General features: G+C 44.7%; 1 protein-coding gene across 31 annotated transcripts in view; it reads left to right on the top strand.

Moving 5' to 3' along the window:
• MEGF11 (multiple EGF like domains 11) overlaps nt 1-20,302 on the top strand; it is a 375,762-nt gene extending 355,460 nt beyond the window's left edge. For 4 of the 31 annotated variants that reach the window (XM_034938970.3, XM_034938969.3, XM_008953325.5 and 1 more), the window contains 8 exons: nt 14-142; nt 1,639-1,875; nt 3,410-3,528; nt 5,802-5,868; nt 6,482-6,583; nt 9,471-9,527; nt 16,654-16,860; nt 17,491-20,302. In XM_034938970.3, the coding sequence (XP_034794861.2) occupies nt 14-142; nt 1,639-1,875; nt 3,410-3,528; nt 5,802-5,868; nt 6,482-6,583; nt 9,471-9,527; nt 16,654-16,860; nt 17,491-17,651 (1,079 nt within the window). In that variant the 3' untranslated portion in view covers nt 17,652-20,302. Of the gene's footprint in view, nt 1-13; nt 143-1,638; nt 1,876-3,409; nt 3,529-5,801; nt 5,869-6,481; nt 6,584-9,470; nt 9,528-9,733; nt 13,021-13,058; nt 13,157-16,653; nt 16,861-17,490 lie in introns of those variants that run through there. The other 27 variants (XM_034938971.3, XM_008953328.5, XM_055098205.2 and 24 more) reach the window with 23 other exon arrangements.
• The last annotated feature ends 5,211 nt before the right edge of the window (nt 20,303-25,513 follow it).

The raw sequence follows: 25,513 nt of genomic DNA, 5'->3' as shown, positions 1-25,513 counted from the left end.
TTGTGCCACACAGGATGTGCCCCAGGAACCTTTGGCTATGGGTGTCAGCAGCTATGTGAGTGCATGAACAACTCCACCTGTGACCATGTCACCGGCACCTGTTACTGCAGCCCTGGCTTCAAAGGAATCAGGTGTGACCAAGGTAATACACACGTGGCAGAGCCCCGGGGTCTGTGGAAAGGGCCCCATGGCAGCTCTAGGGAGATTCCAACTCGAACAGCTGGATTTGATGATACTTCCCTTTATTCACATTTGTGAGGACAGCAGGAATAGGGTGGGCTGCAGAGGCTCCAAGTGCTGAAGAGGCATAAGGAGCAGGCAGTCTTTCAGTCACAGCCTCCCTAGGCTCACCCTTGGCAAGTTTCCCATGAGCCAAGCAAGGGTAGCCACAAGCTAGTACTATGGAAAGGCCACCAGACCAAGTTAGACTATCTGCCAAGTTCTAGTTCTGCCTTACCCACTAGGTGTCCTTGGGTAGGTTATTTGATTTTGCTAGGCCTGTTACTCCACATGCAAAGTGGGAAGAGTAGATTAATCATCTTCCCCCATGACACAAGGTTACTCTGAAGGCCGAGGAGCCCAAAGGGGCTCGACCTTGGTTCTAGCACTACAGTCGGATGACACCTCATAGGGCCTAAAGGGGATGGAGTCCCAGGGTCCAGTTGTGAGAATCACGTTGAGACAGTATGAGTAAGAGACTCAGCGGGGTGCCTGGCCCATAAGTGAACACTCCAATAAATGCTGGCTTTGTTATATAAAAGCCTTTATAATGTGCTGCAAACATGTTGGTTCTAGATGGGGGATGAAAATGGGCTCTCAATTATTCACATTACAGAAAAGGAGCCAAAAGACAGATTTCCGTTGCATTCTGAGGATAAATCACTGAGAACGATATTGCAGCACATTTACCTCCCTAGTGATGTTGGCCAGCTCAGTTCAGCCAGCAGCCAACAGTCAAGGAGAAGTCTAGACACTGTGGGCCTGGCAGGACAGCCTCCTAGACTAAGCATCAGCATGGAGGGTGGGGGCAGCCCTCACATATATAACCAAGAGGGGTCCTGCGGGCAGTAATCCTGGAAATAATAGCACAGTACTTAAGAGCTTTCCTTGCCAGTCTATCACTTGGTGCTCACGACTGGGGAGGGTGGGGTTATTGTCCCCATGTTACAAATGAGCAAACCAGGGACTCTGAGCCACACAATTGGGAAGCAGGGAGAGGAGCTGTGTTCAATTTTTCCTGACTCTGCCAATTATAGGTTATGTAATCTTGGGCACATTACCTAACCTTTTGATAAATTGGTTTTTTCATCTGTGAAAGGAAAATACTAACCCCTTCACAGGGCTGAAGAGTAAATGAATTAATATCTGTTAACTCATTTTTAGAACAGAGTAAAATAATATTTATTGTTTCACATCCACAGTCACAATTGCTCCTTGTCATGACCCTGAGACTCCATTCCCTTTAGGGATGAAGGCACAGTGAGGGCTGGGAGTAGTCACTTAGGGACTCAGGAATCGGGCCAAAGCCAGAACCAGATCTCCTAACATTAGAGGGGTTACACGCATCTGAACCCAGGCCCAGGAGACCTGAAGTGCAAGAAGGCCAGCCCCAGGCTCAGGCCCTCCCTCTGCCCGCAGCTGCCCTCATGATGGAGGAGCTGAATCCCTACACCAAGATCAGCCCAGCACTGGGTGCAGAGCGGCACTCGGTGGGTGCTGTCACAGGCATCATGCTCCTGTTATTCCTCATTGTGGTGCTGCTGGGCCTATTTGCCTGGCATCGGCGGCGGCAGAAAGAGAAAGGCCGAGACCTGGCTCCCCGTGTCTCCTACACACCTGCCATGAGGATGACCAGCACCGACTACTCCCTCTCAGGTAAGGGCCATGCTCCTGGCCTCCCTCCTCTTCCCCTCCACACACACATACCCCAGGAATGGTTGTGCCTGTAGGGTTGGCTGCTGTGGCTGAATGTGGAAGCTCAGTCTCCCCTAGAGTGACAGTGGGGATGGGGAGCAGGAGCCTACCTAGAAAAGATACCTGGGGTTCCAAGGGAAAATTGTTTCCTGAGTCCCTAGCTCTAAGCAGCTGTGGTTGGGAGCCTCCTGCCATTTTCCCAGAGCTTCCCTATCCTTCTCACCAGCCTTCGGCCTCAGGAGCACCCACACTAACCAGTCACTTTCCTAAGCTCTCCAGAGGACCGTCTCCCCAACCTGATGCCTGTACCACCTCAGGAGGCTAGACCTTGGAGCCCAGTGCCCAGAGCTCATCCATTTCTGTTTCCCTGGTGAACGCCTCAGGACAACCCTCCTTCCCAGTTCCCAGTTAGGAGGGTCCTATTAGTACAGCGGAAGGGGATAGTACCTGACTTGGGAGGTCTGAAAGTTTGGACAATGTCCCTCTGCCAAGTGTGCCAGAGCCCAGTGCATCCATGAATGTGGTTAACTGCTCCAATAGGCATTTTATTTGGGAGTCTGAGTGGGGTCAAGATGGGGCTGCTGGGCGATATCCTTCCTTTCCCCTGAACCCTGGACTGCTGCCTTGGAAATTCGAAAGGTTTTTTGCTTCATATTGGCTAAACAGTAGAGGCCAAAATGCTCTGAAATTGCCCTATAGTCCTGGGCTATGTGAGGCTGAGCCTCTCTGGGTGAGCACAAGGTGACAGCTCTCTCCAGGTAGCTCCATGGCACGTGGCTCTTGGCTCATCTGCAGCCTCCTGCATCTTGTGCTTAGAAAACCCAGATCACTTCAGCCCATTCCTGCTAAGTGTTGCCTTCTGTATGTCCAGCTTCATGCTAGGCACTGCAGGATAGACAGAGGCAGGCCAGTGCACACCATGCCTTCAAGGAGCTCCTGGTCTACATGCCACACTACAGCCAAAGCAGACATCCCACACACAGATTTGGGGATTTTCTTCTATGACTATACTGAGAAGGCTGGCTAGGGTTTCCTATGCCATTCCTCTGGTATTCCCTAGCCCTATGGAGAGGTTCTGGAATCCTTAGGAGGGAAGAGCAGAGTCAGAAGTGAGGTTCTCTTTATGATCTCATTACCAGGATGTGACCCTAGAAGGAAGCAGGTGAGTCCAGCCCTAAATAGGGACTCAGGGACATGTAAGGCTATCAAAGCAAACATGCCCCATCCAGGCTCCAGTTGATAGTGCCTCCCCTTGGCACAGGTGAGCCTATCCTGCATTCTGCATGCTGCAGGGAGGACCAGCGAGGGAAGGAGCAAATCAGGCTCTCCAGATTTCAGTAGGAGTAGTGGATGCCAGGAAGCTTGGGGGATGGGGTACTTGCCTGTTTGTCTTTGCAGGGCTCTCTCAAGGCTCCCAGCGCAAGCATTAGTACTGGGGGTATCTCATGCCAGGGGCAGGGGTATGATGGTATGTGGCACCTTGTTCTCTTCCCAGATTTGTCTCAAAGTAGCAGCCATGCCCACTGCTTTTCCAATTCCAGCTACCACGCACTGGCATGTGGGGGGCCTGCCACCAGCCAGGCCAGCACTCTGGACAGGAACAGCCCCACTAAGGTACCGGGCCCCTGATTCCCCAGCCCCCACTCACTGCCCTCTCATTTAACCCTCACCTCTGCCCAGGAAGGAACTGCACACCCCCCGCCACATGGAGGGTCCATGTAGAACTGACCACCAATACATTAAAAGCAACCTTGCAATCCGTGGTACACGTAAACACTCTGTGAGGCATGTAATGGAGCCAGCATGTTATGTGGAGTGCCGTGTAACCAACCCACAGCATCACTCAGTATAACATATACTCCTGTACCCTGTGTGTAACCAACTGGTACCAAGTCATGTAATCATGTATTAGCTTTATCACCTATGATCATGTAGACACTTCTGCCACATGTCAACACGTAATCAAAACACTAGACCACCTTGTAGGCTGGGCACAGTGGCTCACGCCTGTAATCCCAGCACTTTGGGAGGCCGAGGCAGGCGGATCACAAGGTCGAGATATTGAGACCATTCTGGCCAAGATGGTGAAACCCCATCTCTACTAAAAATACAAAAAATTAGCTGGGCGTGGTGGCATATGCCTGTAGTCCCAGCTACTTGCGAGGCTGAGGCAGGAGGATCGCTTGAACCCAGGAGGTGGAGGCTGCCGTGAGCTGAGATCACGCCACTGCACTCCAGCCTGACGACAGAGCAAGACTCCACCTCAAAAAAAAACAACAACAACAACTAGACCACCTACCACAAATCACTGCAGTACGCTACCAACACAATGTGTGCAAGTGGCATATTATAGAGTAACTACTGTTATTCAGATAACCACCTAACAATGTTTCTTTTATCTGAACCTATCCATTTCATCAGTACCCACTCATAACCGTTTGTTGCAGTCTGAATCAACAAGGGATGTGGAACCCAAACTTCAGCCATAGCCAATGTTCTGTGGACACTGAGTTCTGTAGGTCTTCATGGCAGGTGTGCACCCTTCTGGACAGGACCTTCCCTGACAGCTTCCAGCATAACCCTGGCTGTTGGCAAGATGTCCTCTTATAGTCACAGGCCCTTGGGCAAGGATGTCTCAGCACCTATGTGTAGATAATACATAGGGAGCTCCCTTAATGTGCCCGGACCCATACCAGGCAGAGTGGGAAACAAGAAGTGAGGAAGAACAGCCCCCAAGGACAGGTCTGAGAGGCTCATGCTGCATACCTCTGGACACCCACCTGTGCCTGTGCCCATAGACACAAAACAGTGGGGAGCGGGGCCATGGTGGGAGTGGGAATCTCAGGACTCCTAGCTTCCCATAATATCCATTCAGGGACAAAAGCATGGCTTTCACAGTCCACGGCTATGCCCTAGAGATCTAGGAGTCCTTTCTTTCCTGTCTGTCCCATGGAGAATGACCATCAGCCTACAGACCTGGTCCAGCAATAGTAATATAGATACTATACAGCCTCAAGGGCAACCACTATCAAGCCAACACCCCAAGGCCACTCTCAGCCTCCACCCTCTTTTGGTAAGGGGCTGGAATTACTGCAGAGTAGCCAACTTGGTGACCCTCTGGGTCACCTCAGCCCAGGGGCCCAGAGTGGCTCTCTGTGGTTAACCAGTCTAACAGATAGGGCATCTGCAGCTGAGGCAGGCAGCTGTGATGACATGGAAAGGACATGGCACTGGGAACTGAGACCTGAGTTCCAGACACAGCTTTGTCACTGACTCGTGTGCGTACATGAGCAAGGCACACAAGTCAGGACTCAGGTCGCCATCTGTGAGATGAGGATAACCACCCTTGCCTCATATGAAGGGCAGCTGTGAAAATGCAGAGAATGGAAGGACTACAATATAAGCCTCAAAACACTCTGTTCTGAAGCTTTCCTTTGGTCGCAGGAAAAGGAAAATCTCACATTCAGCCCCAATCAGGATCAGGTGGCAGAGGTGACAGTGATATTGCAGGCAGCCTCAAGACTTCCCTCTGTGCTGGAGATGGCCTCATGTTGCAGCTGAGACATCACCAGAGGCCCCTCTCCTAAAGCTCAGCCCCACCCCCCAGCTAATCTGCTTCCTCTGTCAGGGCCAGCTTGGCTCAAGCTACCCCAGGAGGCCTGGGAACCCTACAACAGCTGGGGTGGGGTATGTTCTATTCCCACTGGCATCAACCACACCATGGTGGCCTGTCATGGAACACCTAGCTCGCCCTTTCTCTCAACGGCCTAGGACCCAGGTGGGTCAGGATTATTACAGGGTGCGTGCACTGAAGCTACGCAAAGTGAAGACTGGGGAGGGGTACCTGGGGCACTAGATATTAACTGGCTCTCCTACTCTCCAAACAGCTCAGTAACAAGTCCCTTGACAGAGACACGGCAGGCTGGACCCCCTACAGCTATGTGAACGTGTTAGGTCAGTAGTGGTTTGAGTCTGGTCCCCACCATCATGTCCCACCCTATTCTTCTTCCATATTGAGAGGCACCCAGCTTGAAGGGACAGGGTTATGAGTTCTGAACATGGTTTCCCCCAGGGAGAAATTTTGGCTCTCACAAGCAGATGAAGCCCAAGAATCCCTTTCCATTACTATATTAGGGCTAAGTCCCTGCTATGACCCAGGGACCATAAGGGAGAAAACCAGGGCCAGGGTGTAGGGATTCCAGATGGAAGCAAAAGACACACTCACCATCTGGATAGGAACCTCTGCTTGACCCAGGCCCTACCAAGGTGCTCCTTTCAAGGGCTTCTTCCCCCTGCCTCCTCCCTGGTGGAGAAGCACTAATTCCTGCAGAGGGAGGGAGGGAGGGAAGGAGAGGGGAAACAAGGCAGATGACCTTGGCTCTAACAGAGCCCCTGGCCCCCCTGGCCCCGCTGGCCCTGGCCCCTCTGGATGCTATACACAGAGGCCCCCAAGCCCTCCCAGCCTGCCTCACCCTGACCCTGGCCCACTTGTGTACTTCCTACCCCCTTCCCCTGCCATACCAGGGCCCTGGGAATAATGGCTCCTCCCTGTCATTCCTCTCACTAGACTCCCATTTCCAGATCAGTGCCCTGGAGGCCAGGTACCCGCCCGAGGACTTCTACATTGAACTTAGACACCTCAGCCGCCCCGCTGAGCCACACTCACCAGGTCAGACCCCAGCCCTACCCTCCACCCCCTCATGCCAGACCAGACCCAGCACCTGCCCTAATCCCCATCCCTGCACCTTGACCCCCACCCTGTGGTCCCAGAACTCTCCCTTTTAAGCCCTCTTCCCTCCCAACATGTCTACCAGCTCAATCCCCTATCTAAAGATGGAAACCTGTCTGGATCTTCCCCATCACCCATTCTGTTCCCATAGTGAACGGTGGATGTGAACAAACGGGCTATTTAGGGTGGAGAAGATACAACAAAACTGCCCTCCCTACAGGCCACAAAATACAATCCTACACCTTTCAAAAATGACTTGGGGATGGCGACATCTTTGGGGTTCTCTGGGCCCTGCTGGAGTGGATAACAGGGAGTTAGCTCTCTGGCCAATAAAGTCCAATGTCTCCCAGAGACTCCAGAAACCCCAGTGGCCCAAGCCAAGCTTTCTCAAATCATAGGGTAGGGTTGTCAAACAGGGATCTGGAGAGGCTGGGGCAGGATGTATCAACCAACATCACCTGTACTCATGTACTGAGTACAGCCTGGGCTGAAACCTGGTGGCTTGGGAGACACACACACGAGAGACTTGGAAAGTTAGCCCTGATTATGGGAACATGTGGGTAGGAGTTACAGAAGGTATCATGGGAATAAGTGCAATGAATGAACAGAGAATGTGGCCTCCCTACAATGTGGCTCCTCTGGGGCACCCTGGGGCAGGGCCTTGGTATACCAGACAACTCTAGGCCTGACCTCAGGCTCTAGGTGGCTTCTAGAACTCTAAGGAAACTGAGCTGCTCTACCAATCCCTGCAGGTCCCTGGGTCCAGTAATACCAGGAAGGGTGAATGTTCTGAATTCATCTGCCCACTGAGCAGGCATGGGCTGCATGGACCCTGGGCCTATACTCAGGAGGCTGTGTTATTAGCTGTGGGTCCCCTGGACAGTATCTAGGGCATTTAATAACCCCACCAACTACAATCTCTCCCATTCCAGCATATACACACACACACAGCCCCACCACCACCACCCTGTATCTCTTTCTACAAGGGAGTATCCTCTGAACTAGGCCAGATTTCTCCCTGCTTTACAGATCTCGCTCTTCAACTAGCGTAGCCAGAGCACCATGCGCTGGCATTTGTCTTACACCCGGGCAGGCTGGTGTCCAGTGAGAGAGAATACTTGGAGAGATCTGGGCTCTAACTGTAACTCAGCTTCTCACTTGCTAGTGTGGTTTTGGACAAGCCACTGTTGCTCTTTGGGCCTGTTCCCTGTTCTGTAAAAAGGAAAAGTTAATACCCTAGCCAGCTTCCCTCAGGAAGGGCAAAGGAAGCCCTTGTCTGGCATAAAGTGCTGAACTAATGCCAGCATATAAGCAGTTGCAGGCATGATTCTGAAGGACACAGGTACCTATAAGCCTCTCAGAAAAAACAGCAAATTTGAGGCCGGGTATGGTGGCTCACGTCTGTAATCCCAGCACTTTGGGAGGCTGAGGCAGGCGGATCACGTGAGGTCAGGAGTTCAAGACCAGCGTGGCCAACATGGTAAAACCCCATCTGTTAAAAATACAAAAAAATTAGCTGGGAGTGGTGGTGCATGCCTGTAGTCCCAGCTACTCAGGAGGTTGAGACAGGAGAATCGATTGAACCTGGAAGGTGGAGGTTGTAGTGAACAGAGATTGCGCCACTGCACTCCAGCCTGGGTGACACAGCGAGACTCCATCTCAAAAAAAAGAAAAAAAGAAAAATAGCAAACTTGAAAGAAAAACTTGGGCCTGGTTCTGCCATATCTCTCAGTAATATGTGGAACGTAGGCAGATAGGAGTAGACGCTTTCAAATTCAACATGGGAACTCTACGTAGAGGAGCGATAGCAACAGGATGGTCTTCAGTGTCAGAAACTGGGAAGAGTCAAGTAGAGTCAAACTGTATTTTAGTAAGTACTTGCTGCAGGCCTTGCTTGGTGCTGTGTCCTCAGTTAAAAGCTAGAAGAAAAAATTGCTCTGACTTTGAGCCAGAGTCATTACTGTCCCAACCTAGAAATGCCAAACAATTTCTTTTCTGGGATCACCAGCAGCAAAGAACCCAAGCTTAGTCCCTGAAGCCTCTGGCTGAGGCTCAGGGCCATCATGCATTGTTGGAGCCTAGGAAAAAACTGACAGCCGAAAGGTAGAAAGAAATCCTTGGGGCTGAAAACACTGGTAATACTTTTCAAAAACAATTCTACATTATGTGCAAATGGCACACCCCAAAAAATGAGTAACTAAGAGAACTGGCTATGGGAGGGAATGTCTGTACATCCTACAAAGATGACTAATCAAGAACCTCAGCCACCTGTCTCCCTCTCTTTCTCTCTGGCTACCCTCAGATAAGCCTTGGATCCAGGAGAGGACAGACAGGACCAGAGCTGAGAGATGATAAATACTGTCTTCAAACCCATGCCAAATTCCAACAGAACTGTGATTTGTAATGTCATACAACTTTCCCTCAAGCCAAGAACTGGTTCTGCTTCATTCCTTATCCTATACCCTTGGAGCCTGGAGTTTCACCTGCAGGGAATGGCATCAGAACAGCCTTTTATTACTTCCTGAAAGACACTCCCCTAGGGTGAAGGTTAAAGGGAAGGAGTGCTGAATATGCCGGGGGTCGCTGTAGCTTATGAGCCTTTTAAGAATTCCTATAATCAAAACAATTTCAGATGGATTAAACCCAGAATTATTTATCAAAACAATTTCAGGTAGATTAAACCCCCAGAATCATTTTCTAGCAATAGACAACTATTTATTTTCTGGGTAGGGGAGAAGGGGGGGAAAAGCAAGAAAAAAAAGAACACAAGCAGTCTAAGTAAACCTCACCCCCATATTTTCTTTCCTTACATGTTATTTTTACACAGGTGCTTGTGGAATGGATAGACGTCAGAACACATACATTATGGACAAAGGCTTCAAAGGTAGAGTATCCAATCCTGCTGTCTTATTACAGAGGGCTTAGCAAGATAAAGAGTGCAGATCTGAAATGGCCAGGAATTCCACTTGAGAGAAACTGTGTGTGCCTGCCCCCCACAGAAGGTTAAAAGACCACAGGGCCTGGGGCTGTTGGGTAGCTGTGCCCAGGAGGAGCAATCATAATAATAATGAATTCATCTTTCGATTTCAGTTGCACCTGCTTAGCAAATGCTTGTGGGTTTTTTATAGATGCCAACTAAATGTCTTCGGAAATGTAAAGCGTCATTATCCAACCAATTAGTACGAGTTAAATTGATTATAAAATCTGAAATAAAGTTGATCTACCTGCCCCAGAGGCCTCCTGTCGTTGCACTAGCAAGGAATGCCACCCTGCACCTGCTGGCTTTCTGGGGGCACAAGGAATGAAAATGATACGCAGTGTTAATATTGTATGGCACTCCAACCTCAAGAGATCTCTGCCTCCAAGAGCAGAGAAGCCAAGACAAATCCCTAACACATGGGAACTGCAAGTTGGACCATCCCTCTAGGAAGTCTACAGGTGAAGCCAAAGATGAAAGGTCAGGTCCTGCCCTAGGTTTAAATGCCGGAATGTGTGAAATAGGGGGCTTTGGAACTCTGTCACTTGCCACTCTGTTGCTCATTAACTGTGACCTTAGACTGGACTGTGAGCTTTCCAAGGCTCAGTTTCCTCATCTGCAAGGTTGGGATAATTTTGCCTGTCCTATTGTCTAATGCCTGTCCTACTGTCTAACAAGGTTATCATGAGTAACCAATAAAATCACCGATGGGAAGTGTTTTTGCATACTGTAAAGGTGGTACTAATGTAATGGGGCTATTCTTTTGTCTAGGAGGTCTATTTAAAACAGCTTAAGGCCAGGCACAGTGGCTCACACCTGTGATCTCAGCACTTTGAGAGGCCGAGGCAGGTGGAACACTTAAGGTCAGGAGTTCAAGACCAGCCTGGCCAACATGGCAAAACCCTATCTCTACTAAACATACAAAAATTAGCCGGACATGGTGGCACACACCTGTAATCCCAGCTACTTGGGAGGCTGAGGCACAAGAATTGCTTGAAGCCGGGAGGCAAAGGTTGCAGTGAACCCAGATCGTGCCACTGCACTCCAGCCTGGCCAACAGAACAAGACTCTGTCTCAAAAAAAAGCGCTTAAGCCAAACAGATATGACAGCAAAGGTCCCAATGCATATCCTAAATCTAACGGTGTACCAGAATCACCTGGAAAGCTTATTAAAAATACAGATGTTCACACCCCATCTCCTCAAAACTCTGATGCAGATCTAGAGTGGGGCCCTGGAATCTGCATGTGTGAAGAGCACTCTCAGGGTATCCTTATGCAGCTTATTCCCCAAACACTGGTCTAGACTGACCCAGATGTCCCTGATTACTGTTCTAGTCTTTCAGACCTAGTTTTACATACACCAAGACACAACCATTCCCTAACCAAGAACAGCTAGTCGTCTACAGTCCTTTTGGGGAGATGATTAGATGTGGGGTGAGCTCAGGGTAGGGGGTGGTGGTAAGTACTGCATTCTGAACAAGACAGCGATAAGGCTGAGTCACTATCGGCCTTTGTTAGGATATACACAGCCCAAGAGAACTGTCTGAGGACAAAAGGTCATCCACAGCCAGCCAACAGACATTACTCCCTTGGCAATTTTCTGTGCGTTTTGACTTAAACCATCCAAATGAGGAACAGTAGGTAAGGCTGAAAACAAAGAACAGTTCTATTTCGTGACTATGACCTGGCACCTCAGTTTCTTGCTCAAAAAGGTATAAGGATTGGGCAGAAAGATCTCTAAGGGCCTTTCTAGCTGAAGACCACGCATGACTCAAGCATGAATAAACTCAGGACCAGAAACCCCAATAACTGAACACACAACTTTCCTATGCACTGTGTTGTCCTGTACATTGATTAGGGTGGTTACTTTCAGATTCGCAATCATACATGTAAAACAAAGCTCAGGAAAGCAGTCTCTCTGCCTCAGCATACATTTCATTACTATTGTGTAGAATCATACATCTGACCTCTGAGTGCAGGAGAGGGCTCAGCAGGCAGCCAGCCAGATCTTATTTTACCACTCTGGCTACAATCATCCTTTAAAAAGAAAAGAGAGCTATGTAAGCAAATGTACCAGCAGGTGTTGGGGACCAATACATCAGAATAAGAGAACTGAAAAAGAGGAAAATATAATGTCACAGTTCAGAACTTTATAACAATACTTACCAAAACATGGAATAAATCCCACTAATTGGCTAACGCCCCCCCGAAATAAACACTTAATAAGCTAGTCTGTAGCACAAATGAAACTAGTTCCTAAAACTACTGGGCCAAACCAAATCAGAACTACTAAGAATTAAGAGTCTCAGTGTTCTCTGAACTCAGTGGGAAAAAGTCCTAGCCTAGGAGTTAAGGAATGTAGGTTGTAGTCCTAGTTCTTGCTGTATGGTGCTGACCAGGTCACAGCACTGTTTTCTGGGTCTTGGTTTCTTCCACTATAAAACGATGGGGCTGTACTAGCAGCATCTCTAAGGCCCCTTCAAGCTCTGACATTCCAAAAGCCTTAGTCAATGCCTGCCCTTTCCCCTGTTACTTACTGAAGAACTCCACTCACTGTCATCCCAGAGGTTAAGGGAGACCACTTACACTGCTCAACACCCTTCTATTTCCCCTTCTCCCCCCAGCACAGTGATTCTGCAACAAACTGCCTCGTGTTCAATTCCTTGTCAGCCATTTCAAATTGCTATTCTCCATCGCCTTTATGATGCTGGAATCCTTGAGCCCACTGTTGCTGCCACTTTCCCCGCCTGTGTGCTCGTTCCCATCTAACTTCCAAGTCTGTCTTTGCATAAACTTGGGCTCTTAGGTAGTTAGGAGCCCAATGACATCCTGAAGATTACTTTTTAAAGCCAGTGTTCTGACCCCAAGACCTCCTCCTCCTATCTCTCAATCAAGAGAAGGATGCTAATTTATGGCCCAGGAAGAGAAGAGGCAGTGTGGCCTTCTATTAATAGTAGCAAGCCAAGAAGCAAGAGATGGATATTCGGTGCCTGGGTTTTTCCCTGACAGTTAAATTGGGCCTTAGTGGAGGTTAGCATGCACCTAGAAGCCAAGGTGGGCTCAGATCCCACACACAAGGTGGCCCTGGAAAATCACTGCCTCTCTCTAGATTTGATGCTCCCTTTATAAAATGAAAATGTTTAGTTCATCTCAGAAGCCCCCTCTGTCTCTGATAGTGTATGACTATGTGGGGAGGCAGGAACCAGATGAGACCAAATGCCAGGGCATTACAGGACCAAGCCGCCAATCCTGATGCAAATGACAAGCCTTGGAGGACTGACTCCCAGAGCTTGGGTAGCCTGGGTTGATGCTTCCTCTTTCTTTGCAAAATGCCCTGAAGGGCTGGGACTGGGACAGGGGTGGGGCTATGAAAGGATGAGGAAGTATCTAAGAGCAGCTGGTTATTCTTCCACTCAACCCTGCCCTCCCCTCTTGCAGGCAGGTGGATGACTCAGCTGGAGAACAACGTGGCTTCCTGAGGTGGAGTTTCCAGCTTGCCCAGCCCTTCCCCATTCTCCAGTCCCAGTAGAGATGGGGTACGGATGAGTCCATAATTCAACACCCTTTTCTCACCACCCAGCCAACACACACATGCACTGCTCCATCCTCTGCCCCTGTATGGAAGATACTTCCCCCTGAGCTTAGCCCCTCCCCACAAACATCAACTTCTCTTTTATCCATTTAGGATCATCCCCTGCTCCAGAGCCAACAATTGATTCCTCAAAACTTTAAAGTAGCCCCGACTTTTCTGGTGAAAATGAGAAGAGGCACTATCAACTGGCCGAGGTTCTTTTAGGCATTGAACTTCAAGGCTCTCCTACTGCCCTAACTCAGTCATGGGATATCCACAAAAAACTTAAGAGCTTAGCCTTTTTCTCTCAGCTGGGCTTAGCCCCATAGATGAAAGACATTCCTTGTTAAGGGTAAGGTGGAGCTGCTGCAGATACAGTTTGCCTTTAGAGATATGGACAGGAGCCCTGGATAACAAGACATGTAGTGAGGGAAAACATCTTGATTGGTATCAAGAGAAGACAGGGGTTGAGTCCTGAATAAACTATTTACTAACATTAGGAATTATATTAGCAAATTTTCTGAGCTTCAGATTCCTCATTCTAAAGTAGAAAAAACAGTCCTTTCTGCCCAGCCCTATTCACGATGTAACAAGTTTCAAATGACCTAATTGGAATGAAGACTATACGTGCTACATAAAGTGGTTATTCCTCACATGTTAGAACATATGCAGTTGAGGCAGCTGCAATAGCTTTTCTTTAAATACTACTAGTCCTCAGCTTCCAAACCAGAAGCTCTGTGCCTTACTGCCTTACTCCTTGACTGGTGAGTTCAGAGTAAGGTGGAGCTGCTGCAGATACAGTTTGCCTTTAGAGATAAGGACAGCAGCACTGGATAACAAGACATGTAGTGAGGGAAAACATCTTGATTGGTATCAACTAAGAGACGATAGGGGTTCAACTACTTACTAACATTAGGAATTATACTAGCAAATTTTCTGAGCTTCAGATTCCTCATTCTGAAGTAGTAATAGTCCTTTCTGCCCAGCCCTATTCATTATGTAACAAGTTTCAAATGACCTAATTGGAATGAAGACTATAATTGCTACATAAAGTGGTTATTCATCACGTTAGAAAATATGCACTTGAGGCAGCTGCAATAGCCTTTTTTTAAATACTGCTAGTCCTCAGCTTCCAAACCAGAAGCTCCGTGCCTTATTGCCTTACTCCTTGGCTGGTGAGTTCAGAGAACCCAAAGTGGGACAGATGGGCCATGCTGGGGTTCTTGGACTTACCACCACTTCCTTGTACTAAAAAACTAAGTACCCTCTAAGGGGCAAATTTATGTGGCTTGGGCAGGTCACAGTCAAGGGTTCAAGCAGCTATGTAGAAATGAAGTCGCCTGTGCACATGGGGTCTCCATACACAGACGTGCCATCCTTGTCGACATCTAATAAAAATATATATGAAGTTGGTAGGTGTCTCAAATAAGTAACTTAGTGAAATCAGGGCAGTAGTGCAGCATTTGAAATAAAAGTCAACCAGCATCCGGGCCTATCTGGCCTCCCTTTAGGCCTTGCTGGTGCTAGCTGAGATCGTTCAGTGTCTCGCAAGCATGTTTTCTCCTTCTCTCTAGAGTCATATGCTAAAGAGGCCACAATCTTAAGACGTGACTAAAGCCAACATCCCTCTCTACTTCTGGGCTAAATTGTGATGGAAAATGCTGAGCCTGGTTCTACAGAGTTTGCTCTGCTACTGATAAGCAGTGTGATCCTGAGGAAGTCAATTTCCACTCTAAATCTCATAAGCAATGACTTCCTCAATAAGCAATGAGAGGAGAGAGATAATTATTGCTCTACCTATACCACAGAGTGTAGTGTGAACACTTGAAGGAACTAATGGGTGAACATATTTTTGTACAAGATTGAGGAAATACTATCTGCTAAAACAAACATCAACAGAATGGACATCTACTTTAACAGAAAAGTAAATCCTCTTCCAACCAGTTGCCTTTTATGGGAGATAAGACTACTTGTGGTGGCACACATCTAGCTACTTCAGCCATATGGAGTGTTCTGCTTTCAGGGTCCCAAGGTACATCTAAGTCATCCATTGAGTTACATTATCACTTTCACTTTTTACCATTTTCATTACTCTCACAAATTGGAGACAGCATAAATAGCAGCCCAAAATGTAAACTGTGGTAGTTCTAGTGACAGATCATCCAAGAATTTCACCATCTGCTACCTTTCACAGAAATTTAGTGCTGAGACGCCTTTTAGATCACTTCTATCAACTCAAGCAGCTCAGTGCTTGTGTCTAGATCCCTTGTCTAGCAGAGCCTCACAGAAGAAGGTCAGAGCTGCTAGATTAGAGTTTACTGCTCTTTCCAGGCAAATCCTGCCTTGCCTGGGACTATCTGCAGGAGGCAGTGATCTTCCCCAAACGGAGAATGGTACAGAGGCTGAAAGAGGGAATCCCCTTTCCTTCCGTAACTCCCAGTCACTAAAGAACCCATCTTCCTCCAGTGAAGCTACAGTACCTCATTTCATATTTGGAAACCAGCCTGCATCCTTTTGTACTCTGAAGTCTTGGGGATGGTACAACTATACAACTGAGAGGTGGCAGGAAAGGAAGCATGAGCTCTAGTATCAGAAAGATACTGCTGAAATAGGTTTCAGTTAGCATTGACAAGAACAGGGGGGTAAGCAACCCAAGAACACGATACAGGCTTGCTAGAAAACAGGAACTTTCCAAAGGCTAGCTTAAGACTGACGTGCTTTTTACACCTCAATTACACTTCAGTCTACCCTATTCTGAGGAGCTCCTGGAGGGCAGGGATACTGCTAAGAGTCTGCCACTTATAGGCTGTCAAATTGCTGACATCTGTGCTAAAACATGCATGCCTACTTCTTCTGAACCTAAGCTTCTCAGTCATTGAAAACAATTCAAGTCAGGTGTGGTGGCACGTACCGATAATACCAGCTACTCAGGAGGCTGAGGCGGGAGAATCACTTAAGCCCAGGAGTTTGAGACCAGCCTAGGCAACATCTCAAAAAAGAAGAATTCACAAGAATATCATCACAGAAAATGCACAGGCCAAGGAGTCCGAAGGCATGGATTCAAGTCTTGGCACTGCCATTCACTAGCTGTGTGACTTTAGCTAAGTCACTTCATATCTCTGAGCCTTCATCTCATAAAATGCAACTATCAGCAACCCTTGCAGGAATTTACAAAAATTAAATACATGTCAAAGCATATTATGCATATCTTGAATTAATACCCAACTACTAAAAACAAAAATGTTCCTATCCTTCAAAAACATAAGTTTCTTTGGAAAAAGAACTCTGCCTACCTGGGAGAGCACTTCTCAGCACATTTAATAAGTAAATAAATCTTGGATTATCCTGGCTTTTCCAGCCCTAGGATCCTGAAGGCACATAAACTCAACTGCAGTCTGCTTCTGATATTAACATGAAGACTTGTATTCTTGCTTGTCCTAAGAAATGTCTCTTGCCTTGCAGATTACATGAAAGAATCCGTGTGCAGTTCTAGTACTTGTTCCTTGAATAGCAGTGAAAACCCTTACGCCACAATTAAGGACCTACCCATCCTCACCTGCAAGCTTCCAGAAAGCAGCTATGTAGAAATGAAGTCGCCTGTGCACATGGGGTCTCCGTACACAGATGTGCCATCCTTGTCGACATCTAATAAAAATATATATGAAGTTGGTAGGTGTCTCAAATAAGTAACTTAGTGAAATCAGGGCAATAGTGCAGCATTTGAAGTAAAAGCAAGCCCTCTCCACTCACCCCACCTTGACCACACATCCTTCTTTTGTTGCTTTTAAAGGCATCTCTAAGGTGAACTGTCTTTTCTAGGACTACCCTCCTAGCTAATGCAGGAAGTCAAATTATTGTACCAACTCTGCTTTAAAAAACACCAGGACTAATATGAAACAAATACTGGGGGTGGGAAATGGGCACATGCACGTGTACGCACACACACACAACTGATTGTTGATACAAATCTCATTTTAAAAAAGAAAGCAATCAGAGACATCAACAAGTCTCTAAATCACCTTCTACCTTCTCCCAGTTTATGTCCCTGGGCTCACTGGTAAGAGTCCTACCTCTAGGATATTTTAAATCCTTTGGTGTTGACGAGAGGCTTGGATGTTGACAGCACATTCACTTAGTTTTCCATCTCCTGAGCAAGCCTCAGTCCTAACCCTCATGTATTTGTCATAAATTTATAAATCCCTGGCTCCTTTCCCCAAGTTAAGTAGAACTCTCTTCCTCTCCAACAAGGCAACCAAAGCTAATCTGTTCTCTGAACTCATTTTTCACTATATTTCTTAGAGCCCACAGTCAGTGTGGTCCAAGAAGGTTGCGGTCATAACTCCAGCTATATCCAGAATGCATACGACCTACCTAGGAACAGCCATATTCCTGGTCATTATGACCTCCTCCCAGTAAGACAGAGCCCTGCCAATGGGCCATCCCAGGACAAGCAATCTTAAGAGGGATAAGCTTCTCTCTTGCAGTGTGCTCTACTGAATATTCTGACTCTGAAAGAAGACAGTCCCTTGACTTGAAGTAATGGTACAGACTGGCTCCAGCTGCATGTTAGTTATTACGTTCACCTGGAACTAAAGAAGAGCGTCCAGGTGGGACTGGGATAATTGTTCAAGGAATTGTGTTCTCAAAGGCAAATCCTATCACCCACTCAGCCCCAAATGCCCGGGATTATATGATTTTTAAAACATTTTAAGATACAGCTACTCATCAACATCAGCTAAATATAGCTGATATATATATATATATTTATCTGAAACGTGATATTTTAAAAACATGTAGGTTTAACAAACCTTCCTAGGACAAAAAGGAGACTGGGGAGGGAAGAGGATTACTTTAAAGCACCTGAAACGTATATGTAGTCTTGGTTGCTGTTACCATCAACATCTGTTTTATTACCGAAGACAATTAGTACACAGACATGAACTGTTCTTAAACAGAACAGTCTTAAAATGTCTGTACATATCTGTCTGGTCCATCAAATTACAACAGCCAAGATTACAGAATCTATATAGTCTAATGCTGACAACTTCTATTTTAAAAAACAAGACTTTACTTTCTTCTGCCCCCTAAGTGATAGGTTTAAACACACAGAGACGCACACACACGTTTCCAAAGTGCAGCAGTGTCTCTTTCAGTCTACAATAAGATTCCTAGGGCAGCTTTATCAAATTTTGCCAATTCAAAGTTCAAGGACATTACAAGTTAGTCCTGGCTTTGTCATATCTACTTAGTCCATCCAACACCTGAATCATTCCATGTAAAACAGAGCTCTAAGATGATCCTTTAAGCAAGCAGTCATAGACTGGTCGGGATTAAGTAAAAGACGGCTAGTTGGCCTCCTCATTTTATTTGGTCAGCATCCCTTGACTCAAAAGAGTACTTGCTTTCAAGTTCTTCATAAATCTTGAGATTGACGTAGTATGAAACCTAAAAGTATACAGGAAATTGGACAAATGTGGATACAGCAAGTTTACACTGCTTAAAGTACATTATGCTTTTTGATGGAACTAAATGATCCAAAAAAGAATGGACTGTAACCAGTTGCTGTAATGTGATGTAAAAATGTTACTGTAAACAGCATGAGGATATGAAGTCCTTCCACCTTCTGTCTTAAAACTACTACTTACTGAGCTAGCCCAATATGCATTACAATGAGCTAATGCTCCAGATCCCAGTATTCAGATGTGTCTATACCTTCCACTATGAACATAGATAAACTGAGGCTCAGATAAGTCCAAATGAAAGGAAATCAACTCCCAAGCCCTAAAGAGAACCTTCTCACAAGAATTAAAAACAAAAAGGGCAAACCTAGGAAGCTAACGGCTACTCCTGTACCACTCTATTCACTGGTACAGTCCAGCCAGTAAAAAACACTTCCAAAAAGATACACAGAAGAGGAACTAAATGACTGCGAAGCTGGAATACTGCTACAGGAAGTATGAGAGTTCTGAAACCCTTGATAGAAATTGGAAGCCTGCCATTGGAACACAATACTTTGGGCAATAATCAGAAAAAGCAAAAAAATAAATAAATGAGTACATCTCCCCTTCCCACATCACTCAAGGCATAAGCAGATTTTACTGTTAGAGGAAAATATGTAATACTTACATGAATGTTGCATGTGTGCATGGGAGCAACTGATTAGCAATAGTAAATTTACTTTCCAAAAAAGCCTTATTAAAATATAAATATTAGAAAATTACTTTGGAGACCCAAGTAAATATTTCTCATACATATGTAGAAAGAAATATAGGTAAGCAGCTTACCTCAGTATTTCAGGGCAGCAAGTGTTTGTGAAGCAAGGATGAGCAGCATGAAGATGTCAGATCAGCAAGGAGAAACTTCAACTCAATCCCAGGTTTTCTCTTCTTCCCTTATCCTGCATGTACAATAACTGCTGCCTGGCAAACTGCAAACAAGCAGCATCACTCAAGTTTGAAGTTTCGCCCCTTTTGTCAACTATCCTCTGGGCAAAGGTATTCAGCAAGAGGTGGAATGGCTAGGCACTGAATCAAGAGATTTCAGTGTTACTCTGGTCAAGTTAGTTGCCCTCTCTGGGCTCCCTTTTTTTCTATGCATAAAAAGGGGAGAAGCAGAGAGTGGGAAGACAGCTCTACTAACCCTTCAGCTCTAGCATTCCATGACTTTTTAAGGAAATGTAATACAAGTCAAACCAGGCAATACAGAGGAGAAGGGAAAGGCAGAGGGTGTGATTATGGTGACAATAGCTGCCTTCCCCTATCGAACAGTTATCAGTAAAAGACATTTCAATCTTACAAAGCAACTGTTAGAAACTTCTGTCTAACACCATCACGAATAGGTTCATGGTCAGCCTAAACATGTATACTGTGCATTTTATGGGTGACTTTGAAAGATCTGTTCAATTATTTTTCAGAAACTAAATTTTCAAAAAATTAATATGTGTACAATTAAAATGAATGAAAGAAAAACCATTATTGTACAGAGAGGTATTAATGAGACTATGAAATGGCAATACTTTTTTAAATCACAGATTTGTAATATATGTTCACTGTGCAGAGGGATTGTACCTTGTACAAAATAAAACAAATTTCTCAAACTAATTTAACAAGAATGCCTACTGTTGTGTTGCAAATGGAAAACGTGCTTATAATCTACACCTTAAGTTTAAGGGTAGAACTAACCTACATCCTGCTTGGGCACTTTAAACACCTGGAAGAATGAAAATTATTCTAGTAGATGTTTGAAAATAAGTGAAAAACTTGTATCAAATTTTTGATAGAGGAGTCTCTTTCTTTAAAGTAATAAATGTGAGCACCATATTTTTATTCATGTTCAAAACTTATTTAAAAATCTCGGGGCCGGGTGCGGTGGCTCACACCTGTAAACCCAGCACTTTGGGAGGCCGAGGCGGGCAGATCACGAGGTCAGGAGATCGAGACCATCCTGGCTAACATAGTGAAACCCCGTCTCTACTAAAAAAACAAACAAAAAATTAGCCGGGCCTGGTGGCGGGCGCCTGTAGTCCCAGCTACTCAGGAGGCTGAGGCAGGAGAATGGCGTGAACCTGGGAGGTGGAGCTTGCAGTGAGCCGAGATCGCACCACTGCACTCCAGCCTGGGTGACAGAGCGAGACTCTGTCTCAAAAAAAAAAAAAAAAATCTCATATACATTCAGTATACTAAAATTAGAGGGTTTCTCAGCTTTCACAAACATTTGGACTCAAAGACAACTATTACAGTTTGTGCTCAGCTCCACAGGCACAAAGGTATTTAAATGGAATGAATAAGGGCCAGTGTAAGGGCCACTTCATTTCTATAACGCAATGAATAGCTTTCCACTAGTAGAAGTTATCATCTAGTATAGTTACTATGGGTATATCTATTTTATAAACTTTAAAGACATAAACTTGTGATCAAACTGGTAAAGAAGCAACAGGATTAATTTTGTAATAAAATACAGATGCTAAAATATGGCTTACTGAGTTCATTCAAATAAGTTTAAAATTCCTCCTTCATAGTTCCAAAGGTTTGTATATAATCCTCATATGTACATAACCCTCACATTCTGAAGACCCATTCAGAAGAAATTACTAATAGGTAGTTCTCAAGAGCTATGAGTTGACATCTCAGTTAAAGACAAAACATAATCAAAGACTTTTAAGACTAAAAAAGATATTTACTGACAGTAGTGTAAGATTATGCATTACAAGTCTCAGAATATTACTCAATACTATGAATGATAACTAATGGCCAATTGCTGCAAGTTGTGCACTCAAGAATGACACATTAGCCATTCATTTAACCAGAGGGAAGAAAGAAGAGACCCATTTAATCAATATGCAGCAACAGGAGATGGAAACTCTTTCTATGAAGAGATGGATACATAGGGGGGTTCATTGTACTTTTATACTTTTGTATAATAATTATATATAAGTATATATTTATATAATTGTAATATATAATTCTGTATAATTTTTAATTAAAAACTTTAAAATTTAAATAGTAATTCTCATAGCTCCCCAGGCTACACCAGAATGAACCCTAAGACTAGCCCTCTCACTCTTTTTAGATGGCCCTCCCTAATTGTCCTGACATGCAATTGTCAAGGGGAGGGGGAGATAGATACTATGAATGTAAATACAGATTGAGTATCCAAAATGCTTGGGACCAGAAGTGTTTCAAATTCGGGATTTTTTCAAATTTTGGAATATCTGCATATACATAATGAGCTATCTTTGGGATGGGACCCAAGTTTAAACATGCAATTCATTTTACATTTCATATATACCTTGTACACATAGCCTAAAGGTAATTTTATACAATATTTTTAATAATTTTGTGCATGAAATAAAGTTTGTGTGTATGGAACCATCAGAAAGCAAAGGTGTCACTGTCTCAGCCACCCATGTGGACAATCTGTGGTGGTTTGCAACACCATCATTCGTGACTGTGAATTTCTATGCTACCAATAAGCAATTCATTTTCTTACACTTATTCACACATTCACACTAGTATTTAAAAAATATGATGTATCATTAATACAGTGAAAAAGAATGTGTTCAGGGTAACTAAGCAGCACAGTAGCATCACCAGAGTATCTGTACCAGCAGTTAACCACCACCAACAGCTGGCTTTCAGTCTCCACCTACGATGCTGTTTTGATTGAAAGGTTACTGTACACCTCTGCGGGAACACTGAATAAACTGTGTGGCGTGCCTGCGTTTTGACTGTGACTTGTCACCTGAGGTCAGGTGTGAAATTTTCCATTTGTGACATCATGTTAGTGCTCACGTTTCCAATTTTAGAGCATTTTTGAATTTTTGGATTAGGGATGCTCAACCTGTATGAAAAAAGCATGTTCCCTGCCCTTGTGGATCTTACAATGTAGTGATTACCAAAGGGGAGAGATAAATGGAGAGCCCTGGTGATTAGTGGGGTGCTGATTATGTATTTTCTTCCCTGGGCTTGCAAAGCTAGAAAGACTAAACAATGCTCTAATCCAAACCCACAGAAAGTGGAAGCTCTGGTCTTTAGCTTCAGTTGTCAGATTCCCTCCTCATTCCACCTTCTGCTTCCCAAGCCACTGTCCAGCCTAGCAGATGGCACTCCAGATCCTTGGGTAAGAGAAAGCATGGGGACTGTACAAAGTACAGTCCTGTTATTTAGGCATCCACTCTAATGTAAACCAAAACTAGTAACTGAGGACCCCAACTGCCTCCTCCAGAATTGGTTTCACATCAAAGATAGCCTGTGGAAAGTGTTGCTTCTTGGGGCTTCCCAGACTGTCCCGTCTCAGGCATGATCTTCTTCTACAGTATTCTTCGGCCCATATGATGAAAGACTGGCACAGAGGCTAGTACAATGGTCAGCAACTTCTTAAAAGATATGACAAGGAACGGTACCACTTCCCTAGAAATACCTGAGAAAATGGTATGCTGAGAGATTAAAGGTTGTCAACAGGGGGACAGGTGCTAAAAACAGTACATTATTCATTGGGATGAGAGTTAAAAAGGTCTGAGATTTTGTGGTTTGGAGCAAGGTTAAGTTCCACTGACTCAAACATAGTAAAGGAATCCTGTTGGCTGCTAATTCTCACTACCACCACTGGTACTGGTAACATAGTTAGCCAATATACATAACATTTTGTGCTCACACCCGTGTCAGGAACTATCCTATAATTAATAAATGTCAAAGAATTGAATTTAAATAATGTTTTCACTATTAATAATTAGATCACTAGATCAACAACCCCCAAATACCATGTATATCATGTACATGCACACATAAACCTGTACACTTGGATTTAATCACTGGTTCTACTGGATAGCTAGCCTGTGGACTGATCTACCTTCTTGTAGATTCCTATTAAAGAAATAATTTTTTAAAAATTAAACACAAAATGTTTTTAAAAGTTCTCTCCCAGACATGAGTATATTTTAAAGTACATATTAAAAGCCAGCATTTTTTAACAGCAAAAGCCATAAAACAAGCAGTTCTCAATTTACAGTTAACATAGCAGCCCATCAAGTGCTCCTCTCCCTTAGCATATATGGTACTTTGATGCATATTGTTGATATTGACAGTCATTTTGCAAATAAATGTTCTGAAAGCTTTCATCTTATTTAAAGGAATAAACATGGAAATAAAGGCACCATTTTAATCAGGTTATTGTGATAAGACCAAAAACATTCCACAAAGTGTAATACCTCATTTTGACTTCTCTATTAAATTTAAACTTGAGTTAAAATGTTAATAATTTGGCTTTAATTGAAGAGAGAGTTCATTCAGAGAATTACAGAGTTCGAATTGGGATGAATCCCCAGAATTTATTTAATCTGGTACCCTCATTAATTGGAAGAATGTGAGGCTCAAAAATGAAATGACCGCAAGAGCCATGACTAGAATCTCTTCGTTACTCAGTCCAGTGCTCTATCATACCAGCTACTTTCACTCTTCTAACCCACAGTTTACCGTATTTTCTAATACATGCTAGTATATTGCCTAGTACACAACATCCTTTCAAATATTCTTTCTTTATTCTCCAATTCACTTTTCAGGAGAATAGATAACCTCAATCATATTGATTCTCAGCCTAATGGTCTCCCTTACATAAATTATAATGACATTAGCATTTTGTATCACTTTATTGTTACCATCGACCTCCTACAGTTTGGGGGAACCCAATCATTCTTTAATACATTAAAATGACAACTCCAGTTTATTTGGCATATTGTATAGGTGAGTGGGAAAGACCTGTCAAATCCCAGAAAGGGGCGTGGCACCAGCACCACCCAACCAGAAGAAAAAATCTCTCTTTGGTGCTAGTGTCATAGCTCCCTATCTGTTCCGCTAACCCATTAAATGATGTGGTGGAAGAGGATCCTTTCACAATCTTTGTTCATTTTTTTACAGAGCAAATGGAAGTCATACATAATCTTTTACAAAATTCATTTTTTGTTTTAATTTTTTTCCAGGTATGTGATATTTGTGAGACATCAGAAAATCAATTTATTTTTTTTTTCCTCTGTTAAACCAAGCCCCACAAATTGAAACCTGACAGGTTAGAATAAGTTCTTAAATATCCACCCAGCCTTTGAATTCTTTTGCTTCTAGTGTTGGCCAAAACTGTCTAAATAGTACAGCTTCTTCTCTAAGGTAGATGGAAGAGATTATCACAACAGCTCAACCCACTAAAAGCATTTGTATTTTATAAATACAAGTCAGCAAAGACAAAAATTAAGATATTCATTTTCTCAATGATCAAAGAAATGTGACCAGCTCTGATGGGCAACCCAAACTCAAGAAGTCTAACTTTTCTGCAGAACCCTTCAGAACTTAAAAGATCACTGATGTAAGGTCACTAGCTGGCACCTCTTCTTATAATTACAATTTAACATATTCAATGCAATGGGCAATAACTTACCCTTACATAATGACAACTACTATTAAAGAGAAATCATGGCATTTGAGAACAATGACATAAGATTAAATCAAGGCACCATGGCTAACTATTCAGGAGACGACATAACAGGTTAAAAAAAAATTCAAGGCCAGGCACGGTGGCTCACGCCTTTAATCCCAGCACTTTGGGAGGCCGAGGCGGGTGTATCACCAGGTCAGGAGATCGAGACCACCCTGGCTAACATGGTGAAACCCCATCTCTACTAAAAATACAAAAAATTAGCCAGTCGTGGTGGTTGGCGCCTGTAATCCCAGCTACTCGGGAGGCTGAGGCAGGAGAATGGCATGAACCCTGGAGGTGGAGCTTGCAGTGAGCTGAGATGGTGCCATTGTACTCCAGCCTGGGCAACAGAGCAAGACTC

The sequence above is a fragment of the Pan paniscus genome, chromosome 16 (assembly GCF_029289425.2).
Source record: "Pan paniscus chromosome 16, NHGRI_mPanPan1-v2.0_pri, whole genome shotgun sequence".
Classification (NCBI taxonomy): Eukaryota; Metazoa; Chordata; class Mammalia; order Primates; family Hominidae; genus Pan; species Pan paniscus.
This window is presented reverse-complemented; position numbering and strand designations above follow the sequence as displayed.